At 36.7% G+C, this 15,305-nt stretch overlaps 1 protein-coding gene across 1 annotated transcript in view; it reads left to right on the top strand.

The window, feature by feature from the left end:
- Window positions 1-574: 574 nt before the first annotated feature.
- ASB5 (ankyrin repeat and SOCS box containing 5) overlaps window positions 575-15,305 on the top strand; it is a 61,570-nt gene continuing 46,839 nt past the window's right edge. The window contains exons 1-3 of the mRNA XM_073017833.1: window positions 575-669; window positions 787-906; window positions 2,058-2,342. Of these exons, the coding sequence (XP_072873934.1) occupies window positions 2,147-2,342 (196 nt within the window). The 5' untranslated portion in view covers window positions 575-669; window positions 787-906; window positions 2,058-2,146. The remainder of the gene's footprint in view (window positions 670-786; window positions 907-2,057; window positions 2,343-15,305) is intronic.

Here is a 15,305-nt window from a genome sequence, read left to right as displayed (position 1 = left end):
GTAATTAACAGACTCAGAGATGGTAAAATTTGCTGAGGGAAAGTATACCAACAGAACATACAAATGGGAATCAAGTAATTCATAAAAACAAAACCTGATGTCTTGACATAAAATCCTAAATATTATACTGTAGTTTTTTGTATTAGTAAAACTAGATATATTTAAACTTAATGCACTGGTGAGTCCAGCCTTAGTGAAATGAGAATGTTGCTTAACCCCAAAGAATCCAGGCTCCTGATTAGCTCATGCAAAGACAATTACTTGTAATAGCACTTACTGGTAAAGAGAAAGGACTGAAACCTTAGATGGGCACGAAGACGTGACTAAGGCGGGTTTTATTTCTGATCCTGAAGCATTGAAGGGGAAGTCTGCAGTGACTCAGAGCACTGTGATGGCCCAGCTGTCCACAGACATACCTCTCTAGTGTGGAGTCAGGCATCACCATGCCAGAGAGAGGACTCACCATAGAAGCATCAGCATGTATTGACTCAACTGACACAGTCTTACCGGTAGTGAAAGAGAGGAACATTTTGTTAATCTTCTATTTGAAGTTAATTTTCACTGGTTTCCAAAGCACATATGAAATGGCACACTGGGTCTACTTAGTGTCTGCCTAGCCAGATTCTGCCTCTGAAAATGATACCAGGGGCCATTTTCATAAGAAGCTTGGTAATTTCTTTCTAATATATAGATCTAATTATTATTATTATTATTATTTTTTTCTGAGAGCCATTCATTCACTGGGGAAAGAAGCAGCCTGCTTTATTTGACATACTTATTTTACAGCCATTTCTCCTGTGTTGGAATGCATCAGGCAAATCTGTCCAATCAGTTAACATACTCAGCATAAAATGGATACAGCGAGGGAGAGAAACACACAACACTTACTAGTATGACCAGTCATAGGTACGCTCCTTATTCCAAGAACGGACACCTCTATTTTCTTACGGTTGTTATTTTTTGTTCTTTTGGAACTTCTCAAATGAATTAGGCAGCAAATACCACAATCAACAGGCCCCAAACCCGGTCATAGAAATATGTAACTAAACTCCTTGTAAGAAATGATATTTAGTATTTTGGCATATCATTTTTGGCTTAAATGCCAAAATGTTGCTGTTCTATCTCATTTTCTTAATAATTTATTCTATTTCTCTTTTAAAATATGACTTGCCTAAGGATACCTATATACAGACGCATTTCATTAATGAATGAAACATATTGGGGTTAGCAAAGATTATAGCCCAAAAAGTATATTGTTTTCCTTGGTTTTGGACAGTCTTGATGAAATGTGTATGTTTACCTGATAATCCTTCTGGATATGTCTTTTCTGACACCTCCCTCCCAGGATTACATGCTTCCTCTTTCTGCTCCCTTAATAACTGTTTTCACCTGCTTTATATTTACCTGATTTCTTTTCCGTTTCCTCTGCTAGAATCTGAGTTCCTTGTGGCAGGGACCATTCTACTTGTCTTTGTCTCTTCAAAATCTAGCAACGTGTTTGACACATACCAAGTTCTTAAAAACTGTCCATTGGATGAAGGAACCGTGTTAGGTTATTAATCTGTGATGTTCCAGTGTAATGACTTGTAAGAAAAATGTTTATTTCTAAAATAGTAAAAACAAAATAATTGGTTAATCTGATGAGTGGTCATTAAGATACATGCCATGGACTGTTTACTGATTTAGCTCATGGTCTACAAATAGTACAGTGCCATTTTAAAGCCTTAAATGATAGACAACTTTACCTGATGTTATGAATATCATTTATATTAACAATGGGAACCCCATACACTGTCTTCAAATTGTTCTTGATAACTAAATATATCAAATGGAAAGGATATGCTTATATACTTCAATATCTGGATTTTGAAATTTGGAGCATAGAGGTAGAGTATCATTTTATATTGAGAATGGAAAGTCAGGAGACTTGCGACACGTGATGCAATTGCTTCCATGGAATATTTTCAGACCAATAGGAGTTTGTGAAGAACTTTTATGGACTGTATAAATATTTTGAGCTGTAGGCATCATTACCAGCTGATATTTTCTTTCCTCAGGACCAGCTGTTCAGGAGCATCCCGGACGAGAGCCAGGCACATTTGAGACTTGGATCCAACTAAAGACAGCCACAGATTCTTCTGCAGCAATGTCGGTGTTGGAAGAAAATCGGCCATTTGCTCAACAATTATCCAATGTCTACTTTACAATACTTTCGCTGTTCTGTTTTAAGCTTTTTGTGAAAATCAGCCTTGCCATCCTCAGTCATTTCTACATTGTGAAAGGCAACCGCAAGGAAGCGGCAAGGATAGCAGCTGAATTTTATGGAGTAACCCAAGGACAAGGTATGTTTGTGATAATCCTCTCTTGTTTCAAGTGGAGTTTAACTTTCATTTGATCCATAATTACATGTTTTCTTTTTAGACCGCTTCAAGGTAAATATGTTATAAACTTTTGTTAAGGGAAATACTTATAACTCACTTCATGGCTTTATAAAGAGGAAAATTACTTTTTTTATGTCAATGTTTAGGGTTAAAATCAAGGTATCATTGCAAAAGAGATTAAGGGAGGCATACTATATATATAATAGGAATATATATATATATATATATATATTCCTATTAAGAAACGTTTTAAAACGTTAAACGTTTTATTTGCCAAGTCATAGTATTAGAGATTAGTTTTAGAAGTAATTGGCTGCACTTCAGTCATCCTTTAATGTGTACCTGGATTGTATAATTTTAAATCAAATCTTTAGTTATATGTAAAATAATTGTTATTAAAAAGAGGGGATTTCAAGATTTGGTTTCTCACAACTTTAATAAGATAACCATTTGACTCTAAAATAAAGCACACACACAAAGAAGATTGATGGTATGTATTTTTCTGATGGAGTTGTTATTGCTCAGCTCAGTTTGTAAAAATTTGATTATAAAAGGATAGAAACATAATTAATAAATTTTATATGTGTGCAGCCAAGTGCATCCATGTTCTTTAGAAGAAATTGTGGTATGAAGCCAAATGAGAAACAATATTACCCGTAGACTTCAAAAGGTTGTAAAACGATTTAGGTTCTATTGGATCGATACTCTAAAAAGTAAAAATGATTCATATGGCAGGCTTTAAAGTGCCATTTTTAAATTCTCATAGTCCTCAGATTCATTTCTGATTTGAAAATCAATAGGCATGTATGAATATTTATAGCCCAAATACCTCCAAAACAACTTAAATTGTCAGAATTGAAATTTACTGTCACACAATTTAAACATGTAAACTTGAAAGAAAAATCACTTGAGTAGAAAGCTTGCCTTCTTAAAATCCATGTTCCTACATTTTTCAATGTGGGATGCGACTCATTTTAAAATCTAGGTTACTCTATTGGTACATGGAAAGTTGAGTGAAGGTGGAAAATCTTTTTTAGTGTATGAGGTAGATAATGAGTACATTTTTACTGAGGAAGATTGCAATTTTGCAACTTGAGGAATTGATGTTCTCATTCAAAATGAGGAAAATTTAAATGTTCATAAGAATCTCTTATAGGGAAGATAAAATCTCAAGTAAATAGGCAGTATTTAACCCTTTACCTACCACCTCTGCCTTAGAACAGAGAGAACTATATTTTATGTATGTATTTATTTTCCTGGAGACTGGGGCTCACATTGTTGCCCGGGCTAGAGTGTAGTGGCTCAATTCTCACTGCATCGTTGAACTCCTAGGCTCAAGGGATCATCTGGCTTTTGCCTCCTAAGTAGCTAGGACACACAACCGTGCCTGGCTAATTTTATTCTTTGTAGAGACAGAGTCTCAACATTGTCCACCTCAAGTGTGGTCTCAAACTCCTGGGCTCAAGCGATCCTCCTGCCTCAGCCTCAGAAAACTCTGGAATTACAGGTGTGAGCCTCCGTGCCAGGCCTGAACTGTATTGAAATGTGACATATACACTATGTGATTCATCTGTACTAAAAAATTTAGTTGGCAAATGGAATATTTGTGTACAAAACAGCAAACATAGAAAATTAAATTTTAAAACAAAAGCCATATTTGCAGATATACGAGTAAACAGCATACATGATCGTAAGGTGGTAAAATTTACCCTCACGGGCAGCCTGTAGCATATTTCTTCATAATCAGATCTCGTCTATGTGTTATGAGAATTGCTTTACATTGACACATGAAACATTGCCTAAACAGAAGAAACTTTTTGTGGGTTGAAAAGGGTTTTAGAGGGGGCCATGGAAGCTCCTTTTGGTACATGTTTTCAAATAAAAAGAAACACTCATCCCCTCATTAGACAGATCTTAGTGTACTTACACTGGGAAATCATGGGAATATGTGCAATGGTTTCCACGTTCCCATATACTTTTAGGATTCTATTTTAAAATAAATTAGAACTCTAGGATTTTTTTGTATCAAGAAGGAAAGAAGAAAGGAAATCGATATCAATTAATGGGAGGCACTTTTCCTGGAAATATAAAATGAAGCAAAGTTTTTAAAATTTTGTTTTGTGTTATTTTTAACATTAGATCTATTTAACAAAAATTTCCCCTCTAATATCATGCATTAATCTGTATATGAAACAATATAGTATAGTATTATAATTTTTATTCAATGTAAGCATAATTTGTTTCCAATTTTATTTTAACATTAAGAGAACAAATCAGGTACCTTATAAAACTGTTTCTTAATCTTCTACTTCTAAGCATTCATTCTTGCTTGCCCAGGAAAATTATTACTTTCTCCATTTTAACATAGTTTTTTCTTTTATTTACTATAAGTAAATTATTTTTAAGTTCTGCTTGTGTCTTTATAAGTCACTAATTAGGCTTAATTATCTGTGTTGAATCCAGCAATTTCCTCCGTCCCGGGAGAGATTATCACCTTCATTCCCCTTTGAATTGGGTTTCTCATTCCTACTTTCAAGGCTTAACCAGACTGCTCCCCAACATTTCTGATGTGGAGTTGCCAAATTCCGTGAAATAAGAGATGGTGTGTATATTTTCCTGTCTTTCATAATCACAGAAGACCCTGTTGACAACATTCTGGATGCCCTCCCCATGAGCAGTAGTACTTTGGTGTGAAATAAAAGGAACTGTTAACTTTCTTAGATATTATCGCCAATCAGCTGATTGTATTAGACAAATATCTGTTTTGTTTTGTTTTTAAAGCTCTTTCCTATCAGGCTTGAGACCAAGGTATGATTACCCACGAGAATGCTGAAAAGCTAAATGGTATCTAAAATAGCTTAAGAGATTTCCTTCTTGATCCTTGCTCTTTCATTAAACTTTACAAATCTATCTTTTCATCTCTAAAGACTTTTATCATCCTCATCATCATATTGCAGGGGTCTATTCTTTGCTTTGCTTTTTTGTATAACTACCTCCCGTATCATCCTTGCTGCTAAGTGTTCTGATTACAGTCTTTATATATCAGAGGCCTAGTCTATTCTTTATTTATTTATTTATTTATTTATTTATTTTTGAGAAGGAGTCTTGCTCTGTCGCCCAGGCTGGAGTGCAGTGGCCGGACCTCAGCTCACTGCAAGCTCCGCCTCCCGGGTTCCCGCCATTCTCCTGCCTCAGCCTCCCGAGTAGCTGGGACTACAGGCGCCCGCCACCTCGCCCGGCTAGTTTTTTGTATTTTTTAGTAGAGACGGGGTTTCACCGTGTTAGCCAAGATGGTCTCGGATCTCCTGACCTCGTGATCCGCCCGTCTTGGCCTCCCAAAGTGCTGGGATTACAGGCTTGAGCCACCGCGCCCGGCGAGCCTAGTCTATTCTTGAAGCTAACTCTAGACTTTGAAACTGACAGGGAGACTACCAGGCTTTGAAGGCTATATTTTAATATTAAACAGTGTACAGAGAAAATGAGGATGTGGAGAAATGTATTAATTTGGTGAAATCATACCAAAGGCCTAGAAGAAGCCATTAACTACTTGACTCCCAAAGATACTTCAAGAGGCAGCTCTTCTCTTCTGTTAAGGGCAATACTTTTCAAGTTCTGCGTTAGACTCTGAAGAAGTTTAGCAGTTTTTGCCACAAATGGACAGGACAAGTTCTAAGCATTGATTTTTTTGAGCACCCTTGATATCAAGACACTGAGGATATAGTATACATAAAAGGCAAAATGTATTGTTCTCATCCTTAAGTTTATATTCTAATTGAGGAGATAGGATATCTACGGATAATAGTCACTTTCCAGAATACTCACTGCCAAATGACTCTAAAGAATGAATGGGTCATTTTCCAATTTGTACTTTCAGAGATATCTTCAAAGAGGAGGCAGATCTTGAGGTGACTCCGGGAATGAGCGAGGCGTGGATTTATGGGTACACATGGACTGTTGGGAGTCAGTAGATTTGGCTGGAGTGGAGAGTTCATGCAGTAGAAAAGTAATAATAAGTTGGGCCCAGATGTAAAGGAAGTTGAATGCCATGCTAAACAATTCAGACTTAACTTTGAAGGCAGCAGGCATCATTGAAAGTTTTTCGTATGAAAGAAGGTGGGAAAATAAAAAAGGGTATGTATTAAACCATAATTTAAAGTAGATTTCTATAGTAATATTCTTTGGAGTTGGATGAGACAGATTTGAAATAAGTTGACCGGTTAGGACCTTGCCGTGTGGAGATGAGGACCTAGACTAGTTTGGTAATGGTGGTATGGACAGAAAACAAAGAATGACAACAAAAAATAAACAAAGAAAAAGAAAGGAAGAAAGAAAGAATGTGATGGTACCTGTAAATAGCATTCAAATAGCCTTTAAATTGGCAGAAAGAGCAAATGTTACCTTAGAGTAACATTTTAACATATTATTTTTTTCATTTTAACATAGCTTTTTCTCCCAGAGTTCGATACTAACATGTCAATCAGAAGATTGATTAGCCACACAGGTCAAGTCTGCAGCCTCCAGCCAAGGCCACCCCTTGAAAGTGAACCCTTAGAGCTTGCTGAGTCTGGTAGGTTACATACCTATCCCTACTGGGAAATATCAATGTAAATCAGGAAGTAACAGAATTATAATCTGATTTCTAGTCTTGCATTTGATTTATTTAATGTATTCTTTTCGTTCCAAATTATATTTTTAAGCACCAAGCCTTCTGATTATGACTTGGCTCCAATCTCAATCTGCCCACAGAAAGAAAATGTGCCAACTTGCCCTCAGGACTGTTTTAGTCCATCTGGCATTTGTAGGTCTTGTTGCAAATTAATACATTTGCATCTTGATATCAATCAATAGTATTTTGTGTTTGTGGAGTTGTAAGTCCATTTCTGAGACATACATTTGCTCCAGCCTTGCTGACAGATTTCTGAGCCTGAAAGGTCATGGACCAAATTTTGGATTGTGGAAAATTCCTCAAGATAATGTGTCTCTGTGAGGCTGCTTGAGAAACAATCTGGTGACACACAAGCTCTTCAGGCGCTCCTTTCACGGTTGAGATTTTATGTAGAATACACAACACATGTAAAATCATCATATGGAATATTTATGCTTGTGATTTCATAAGTTTTATTTTAGGGTTGCCATTAATCATGAATTTTTTTTTGTCAAGTCTGTGGTAGACACTTGGAAATAGGACATAGTATAAATGTGTGACCTTAAGCTGAATGGCAGGTGAACTTAGCATTTTGGAGAATAGCGTAACCTGGATAGGAAAAGCAGCTAGAATTTGATGTAATATCTTTTTTTTCTCCATAAATAAACTCCATCCTAGGTTTAAAACCAACTTTAGGAATTTAGCTTTACAGCCAGTGCTAGCAATAGAAGCAGTAGTATTCTTTATCCCTGTTTCTGAGGAGCAACTTATTTCATGTGACTTTTGGTGCTGCTGGTTAGCTGTGCACGAGATCAGTTATCTTAGGGACATTCTGAGAATTTCAGCAAAGAATCTGTAGTGAATCTGTAGGATGACTTATTAATAATATCTTTATTATATAAGGGTAAATATTCTCAATATGTGGAAGTTTTTGGACACATTTTCTATGCGTAGGTGGAACAACTCCAGAGACTAATAACTGGAATTGATAGAACTGTTCTTGTATGACAAAATACATGGCATTATACTCAAAAGTGCTACTACTTTTTTTTTTTCAAAGAGGTTCTAATTTTGTCCAAGCGCTACTTTTTCAGAAATGCCTGAACACTTTTGTGGAAGAAACCACTATAATCCTGCAAATTAAAAATGAAATCTGGGAACAAAGTTCCAAGTTTAGAAAAGACTTTGTCAAATTTTAGTGTATTAATGTTTTTCCTCTCCTTCTGTTCCTTATTCATTTTGTGTTGCTATAAAGGAATAGCTGAGGCTGGGGAAGGAAAACAGGTTTATTTAGCTAATGATTCTGGTGGCTGCTGAGGTCCTCAGGCTGTTTCCACTCATGACTAAAGGGAAGGGGAGCCAACATGTGCAGAGATCACATGGTAAGAGAGGACTCAAGAGAGAGAGAGTGGGGTCAGGTGTGTGTGCTTTTCAACAACCAGAACTTTCAGAAACTAATAGAGTGAGAACTCACTCAGCACCAAGGGAGGGAGGGCAAGCATTAATGTATCCATGAGGGATCCATCCCCATAACCCAAACATCTTCCATTAGGCTATACACCTCCAACATTGAGGATCAAATTTCCACATGAGGTTTGGAGGGGACAAATATCCAAACCATAGCACTTAATAACTTTATATTTGGAGAAATGCATAAATTTTTTAAATTAAAAAAATTGATATTGGTGGTGATAGTTTAGGAGCGATCAGATTTCCTAGGAATATTCTTATATCTTTTGTTCATCTCTTCCCGCCTTTAATCATTCAATTATTTGCACATTTATTACTTACAACATAATGTACTTGCCCAACACTTATTTATGTATCTACCAGGTCAAAAGGCATTGTGCTAGACACTAAGGATAAACTACAGAAACTAACCACTGTCTTTCCCAACAGTGTACACAGTCTAGTGGAAGAAAGATGGATAAGCAAGTAATTTTAAAACATGGAAAATGCTATTTTACAAGATTAAAGAAGGTGCTATGGGAAGGTGCTATACAGAGAAATGTATGTAGAGCTAAGAATAGTTCTGCCTAGGATATGCCAGTTACACAGAAGCTGTACTAACAATATACACATTCTCTCACACAACTAAGCATGCATCCTTATTCTCAATGCTCAAAAGCTTCCCAATTCCCCACTTTCACTTCCTACCAACTTTTTCACTTCTCAATTTGCTATTTCGGACTAATGTATCTCTTACCTAAAGCTTTATCTCAAACTCAGAGTTTTGTTGTTAAAAGGAAGGACACAAGTATGCTTTGTGAAAATTGAAAAATATTTTGATGAAAAAATTTCAAAATGGATTTTGTGTACTTTGACAGGGGACGTTGATATTGTCAACGTTTTAAAATTTTTTACATAGTCAAGATAGTAAAGGAATGAAAACTAGGTCTTCACTTTCTGCTTCTCAATTTACTATCTTTTTTAGAAGACAGTGAATTATTAAAATAAGCTATTTTTCTTATTCATTGCCATAACTGCGATAGCTTTGAATGTAGCTTAGTTGAATAAATACTGGGATATCTACTCTCTTCCTAGCACAATATTGTGTACTGCATGCCCATATACCAATATATCTATAATACAGTATTTAATACCGATAATATATAATACATAACTAATAGATAATAAATATAAATGCATACTATATCATGTATATAATTTCTATATTATATATATGCATATGTTTACCATGTGTGATATATGAGTAAAAGCAGAAGACTTGGATGAGTGGAGCCAAACACTGCAGAAGTAAGACAACCGAAACAGCAAGCAGGTAGAAAATCATATGGTGCTAAAAGGAAAACAGTCAAGTTTTGCAATGGATGTTCTCCTCTAAGTCAGAAAAGGAAGAGATTGAGGTCATCTGAGACTGTAAGGCACTTCATAAATAAAGCAGAGCTTAAGGCAGAAATCCAAAGGCAGAACATATTTGGTTATGTAGATGTTGGGATGAAACCATGCTAAATATAAAGAAAAAAAGAGGAAAAGTTTAGAATGTGGAGCCAAACAAGCCTGTTTCATCTGGAGCAAAGGTGGAAGTATAAATGTGAGGGATGAAGAAACATAAGTTGAGTGGTTGATGCTAATGGGAAAAATAAACACACATCTCAAATCATACATCTAAAAGTCAGAAGTTCTTTTAGGAATTTTCTGATGCCTTTACAGGATTCAGCATATGAAAAAGGGTTGCTAGCTAATGATGGCAATAATTATCACCATAAATATTTTACAAAATACTTGGTATAATGGTTTAGTATGTCATTATGTGTATTTCATGAAGTACATCGCAGAGAAGATGGAGTACCTCCGCAACACTGACTCAGCACCGCACATCCTCAGAGTGGATCCATGGTAATTCTGTGGATTTGGGCAACAATTTTAGCAATTAAGCCCATTTTCTAAACTGCAGAGGAGAGAAGAACAATTATCCCCAGTGACAGATAAACCCTGTCATTAAAAGCAGGTGAAGTATTTGGAACACCTCTTCCTCCAAAGCCACCCTCAAATAATTTTTAAAAAATCAAAAGAAAGCAAGCATTTGCTTACGAGTGATGTAGAACTTTTCTCATTTCTGGCCGGCGCAGTGGCTCACGCCTGTAATCCCAGCACTTTGGGAGGCTGAGGTGGGTGGATCGCGAGGTCAGGAGATTGAGACCATCTTGGCCAACAAGGTGAAACCCCGTCTCTACTAAAAATACAAGAATTAGCTGGGCGTTGCGGCACGTGCCTGTAATCCCAGCTACTCCGGAGACTGAGGAAGGAGAATTGCTTAAACCTGGGAGGCAGAGGTTGCAGTAAGCCAAGATTGCACCACTGAACTGTAGCCTGGCAACAGAGCTAGACTCCATCTCAAAAACAAACAAACAAACAACAACAACAAAAACAACAACAACAAAGCAAAGCATTATCAGCGGCATAGGGAACAAGTCATTTATTCTTTCCAGCCATCCCTCAGCAATGCTACAAAGCAGACCGTTGGCTTTTTAGACAGGAATTGCCCACAGAATATCATGGCAGGGAGGGAGAGGCTTAAGGAGTTTCATAAATTGTTAAATTAATACTGAAAGAATCTTCCAGGTGGTCTGTGATTAAACAAGTCCACTCTGTGAAATTTAGGTTAAAGATGAACATATATTAGATGATTTTTTTCTCAATCCTCATCCTACAATTCCTCATTGGTTACTATGGAAAAGGATTTTAAAAATCTGCCTTATATATTTAAGATAGATTAATATCCCATATTTAAGGTAGATTTAAGATTTTTCTAGAAGACCCTCGGGGGCTGAGAAGCTAGGGTGGTGTGAGGGGACAAGGTCCCCATGGGTCCCCTTCCCCCTTTTGAACAGTACAACTCGGCTTTCATAAATCTTCCTAAGTTGGGCTTTAAAATAGTAATAATCTTTTTCTGCAAAGAAAGGGATAACATAATTTTTAAAACTAGACTGTCCCAGTTTATGGAAAATATTATTTGTTACACATATCTTTACAGAAGCTAACCATCTGATAATATGAGTCATAACTGAGTCTGCTTTCCAAATTCTTTCCTAGGGATTAGATGAGCAGCAAACATTTGGGGCCTGTCAGGCATGTACATAACTATGTGAAATGGCAGGAAGGCATCCTCTCTCTATCAGGGCGGCTAAAATTTCCATGCCACCAGTACCCACTGAGTAAAATAGAAACCTTCAGAAATACATATACTCTTTCCAGAAGGCTTATAGTCTTAAACTATGGGTAGAGTACAAACAAACTGAAATTTAACACCAAAATGCCATTCGTGTTTTTAAATAGAAGCACTGGCTCACCTCAACTGTCAAGTGTGCAGCGTGATTTAAGTGAAAGCTGACAATGATAAAATTTAAGCTAAGGCCCATCCATTGGAAATCTGCTCTTCACCGTCATAACACCGCAAAGTTCCTTGTTAGTGAACTGAATCAGGTGAGGCTGCCAAAGTGAGAAAGGAAGCAATCCTTCTTCTAAAGCAATCTCAAGACTTCTTCTAAAGCAGACTCAACACACTACAAGAACTGTTAATGACATTGGAAACAGCAGTGACTTTGGTAGTGACTCAACCCCTCAGTAGCAACCAAATACATCTTTGTTTAGCCACTGAGGAGATTTATGTGCACTTATGTTTTCCAAATTCTACTTTATTCACTAGAGAAATGGTGTTTCCATCATTCATCAAGTAAAAGTAATAGTTCATTTTTAGAATGAAATGATGCACCTAATGAATTCTTGAATTTGGAAGTTTTGTGTCTCACTTCCATCTTGACCTGTCAACTAGAATCATGCATTTGGAAAAGGAAAAAGTGCTAATTCTTTAGAGCTCAAATACGCAGGTCGCAGATCTGTTGCATCCAGGAAAGGATAAATACTTCATTGTAACTCCAAGAACTAAAAGAAAAGGAGTAAAATGAAAACGTAAGCATCTCTCTCCTTCTCTCTCTCCCACCCACCACAGTAATGATGAAAATGCTCAAGTAGAATCTAGTATAGGAGCTAAGTTTTCTGGGTACTTACCATTACTCAAATAAACCAACAAAACAAGACTGGCTCTGGCTGGAGAAAAAAAAACCTTTACTGAACATTAAGTCCCAAAGTAATAGTTGCATATCTAATTGGTGTGACATTCCAAGAATGTGAAAAGAAATCTGTTTAAGTAAGCTTAGTATTTGGAGTCTACTGAAACTGATGATAGTATTTTTTTGAAAAAGCATTTTTATTTGTATTTATTAAACTTAATTGAATTCAGTGATTGAGATTTTGTAGGTTTAAAGCTCCATTTTAGAAAGCATATACAAAATGACTACAAACGTGGTTCTATAGCATTATAATGAATATTCTATTACTTTTGAAAGACAATGTTTTTAAGTAGAAGAAAAAAAGCTATGTACTTTATAATTAACCTAAGGCTCGTGAGACAAAACTGTGATTTTTGCCAAGTACTTGACTAGAGACTGGATTTTAATGGGCTACAAGAAAGGTAGATCAGTCAAAACTGCTTTTATTATGGAGAAGAAAATTTCAATTTACTAGACGAAAGTCACTTGGTCCTTGAAATAACTCTCAATGGCATACAGGAAAAACACTGCCTTGGATATTGAAGAAAGTCAGCAAATGGTTGTAGAATGAATAAAAGACCTTAAAAAAAGAGAAAATGGAGGTTAAAAATCCGTTGCATACTGCACAATGTTTGAACCAGACATAAATTGTTCTGTCATGTTTGTAGCATTTTTCTAGCTGTGTGATCTCAAGAAAGTCGCTTAACATCTATAGATCTCAGTTTAATGGAGGTATTGATACTACTTGAGGGGATTAGCAGAAATCTTATATGAGATATAATTTATTACCTTAATCACTTACCACAGTGTCTGGTGTAAAGTCAACACTCTATAGATGTTAGCTTTCTATATCATACTTTTTTAAAAAATTCAAAAACAGGCTAGAATTGCCTGCAGTTTAGTAACACAGGAAAGCATCAATAGGAAAATACAGTAACATTCTAATAAATTAACTGTGTTTGCCAAACAGTTGCTATAAGCACATAATATAATACCATGACCTTTGTACTAAGCAGGTGCTCTACGCCAGAATCATATTAGCTCTTTAGGTAGATCGTTTCAGAGGTCAGCTTTATTTGTCTGCAATATCACAATTCATTGAAGCTCTGAAGAGCTTAGTAAGTTGTCATTTTTTTCGGGTAGTAACTTGAATAAGCAGAATTCCAACCCAGATTCCTATTCCACTCTATGATCTTTCTCACTGAATAATCACAGGGTGAGTGGCAAAATCATAGCGTGAGGTCTCTGTGCCATCCATGCGCCTTGTTGACTGGCCCTTTCTATACAAAAGGAAAGATATTGTAGAACTATAACTATTTTAAAAGATAGAAAATACAAAGCTTGCCAAAAATAAGCCATTTATTTTATGCCTTTAAGACTCAAGGTATGTTTTTTGCAGATACTCCCTCTGATACAAAGGAAAGTAAGACGTTCTGAGCCGTTCCATAGGATTGGAGCAAAGTAATGCAGAGTTTGGCTAGTGTGACCAGGAGCTAGGCAGAATGTTAAGGTTGGGAAGGCTCGCTCAGAGTTGGGAGTTTTAAAATTACTTGCAGAAATTTCTTCTACAATCTTATTCTGTTGAGAAGGCTAGTTCAGAGTTGGGAGTTTTAAAATTACTTGCAGAAATTTATTCTACAGTCTTATTCTGTCCAAGAAACTTTTCTTGACAGAAATTCTTCAAACAGAAATTTTTCCTGGGCGCATTTGGTCAAATACCTAGTCATGGCTGTCCTGTGGGAAAGCCTGGGTTGCTCTGAAAGAATTCTGTGATGAGTTACATGACAGCATGTAGCAATGGCAAGTCTTGGCAAATTCTTGGCTCTCCCTTATAGTCAGTGCCATAGAAAGAGTCAAAGCTGCTTCATTAACCTCCAGCACACAGCAAAGCACCAGATAGTAACGTCCTCTGCCAAACCATCCTTCTTAAAAGCCTCTTGTCCTTTTACTTTCTTTTCTCATAATCCCTGGCAGCTGAAAGGGAAAGACAAAATCTAATGACAACATTCACAACAAAGAACTGAGTCACAGCTAGTTCAGGGATTTTCCTGTCTTCCTTTATTTTCTCTGCTTCTTTCTGCCAGCTGGTTTCTTCAGGAAGTAACCAAGACATAGTTTTTCTTTTCTCTTTTTTCTTTTTCTTTTTTTCTTGGAGTGCAGTGGTGCGATCGTGGCTCACTGCAACCTCTGCCTCAGGCTCAATCAGCCCTCCCACCTCAGCCCCCCATGTAGCTGGGACTACAATTTCAGCAACCGTGTCCAGCTAATTTTTGTAGTTTTTGTAGAGACGGGTTTCACCATGTTGCCCAGGCTGGTCTCAGACTCCCGAGGTCAAGCCTATCAACTGCTTCGGCCTCCCAAGTGCTAGGATTACAGGCATGAGCCACCACGCCTGGCAAAACATAGTTTTCCGTGTCATATCTTACAGAAAGTATTTTTCCTTGTGAGAAAAAAGAAAAACAAACCATTTAAAAATAAGCAGAGTATATGTGGAAATAAAGATGTGGGATTATCTCACAGAATCATTGAAAGACCTCAAACTTGAATTTGTATTTTCAATTATCTGGAGCCTTATGCACAGGTTTACAAAGTCTCCATCCTAGAACTGAGGCTTCCAGGAACACTTGTGCCTTTATCAGGCCATTGCAAAGTCTGTCTGAAGGTGGCTAAGCCTCCAATGAGAAAATAATAAAATGCAAATAATGA

This window comes from Chlorocebus sabaeus, chromosome 7 (genome assembly GCF_047675955.1).
Source record: "Chlorocebus sabaeus isolate Y175 chromosome 7, mChlSab1.0.hap1, whole genome shotgun sequence".
Classification (NCBI taxonomy): Eukaryota; Metazoa; Chordata; class Mammalia; order Primates; family Cercopithecidae; genus Chlorocebus; species Chlorocebus sabaeus.
This window is presented reverse-complemented; position numbering and strand designations above follow the sequence as displayed.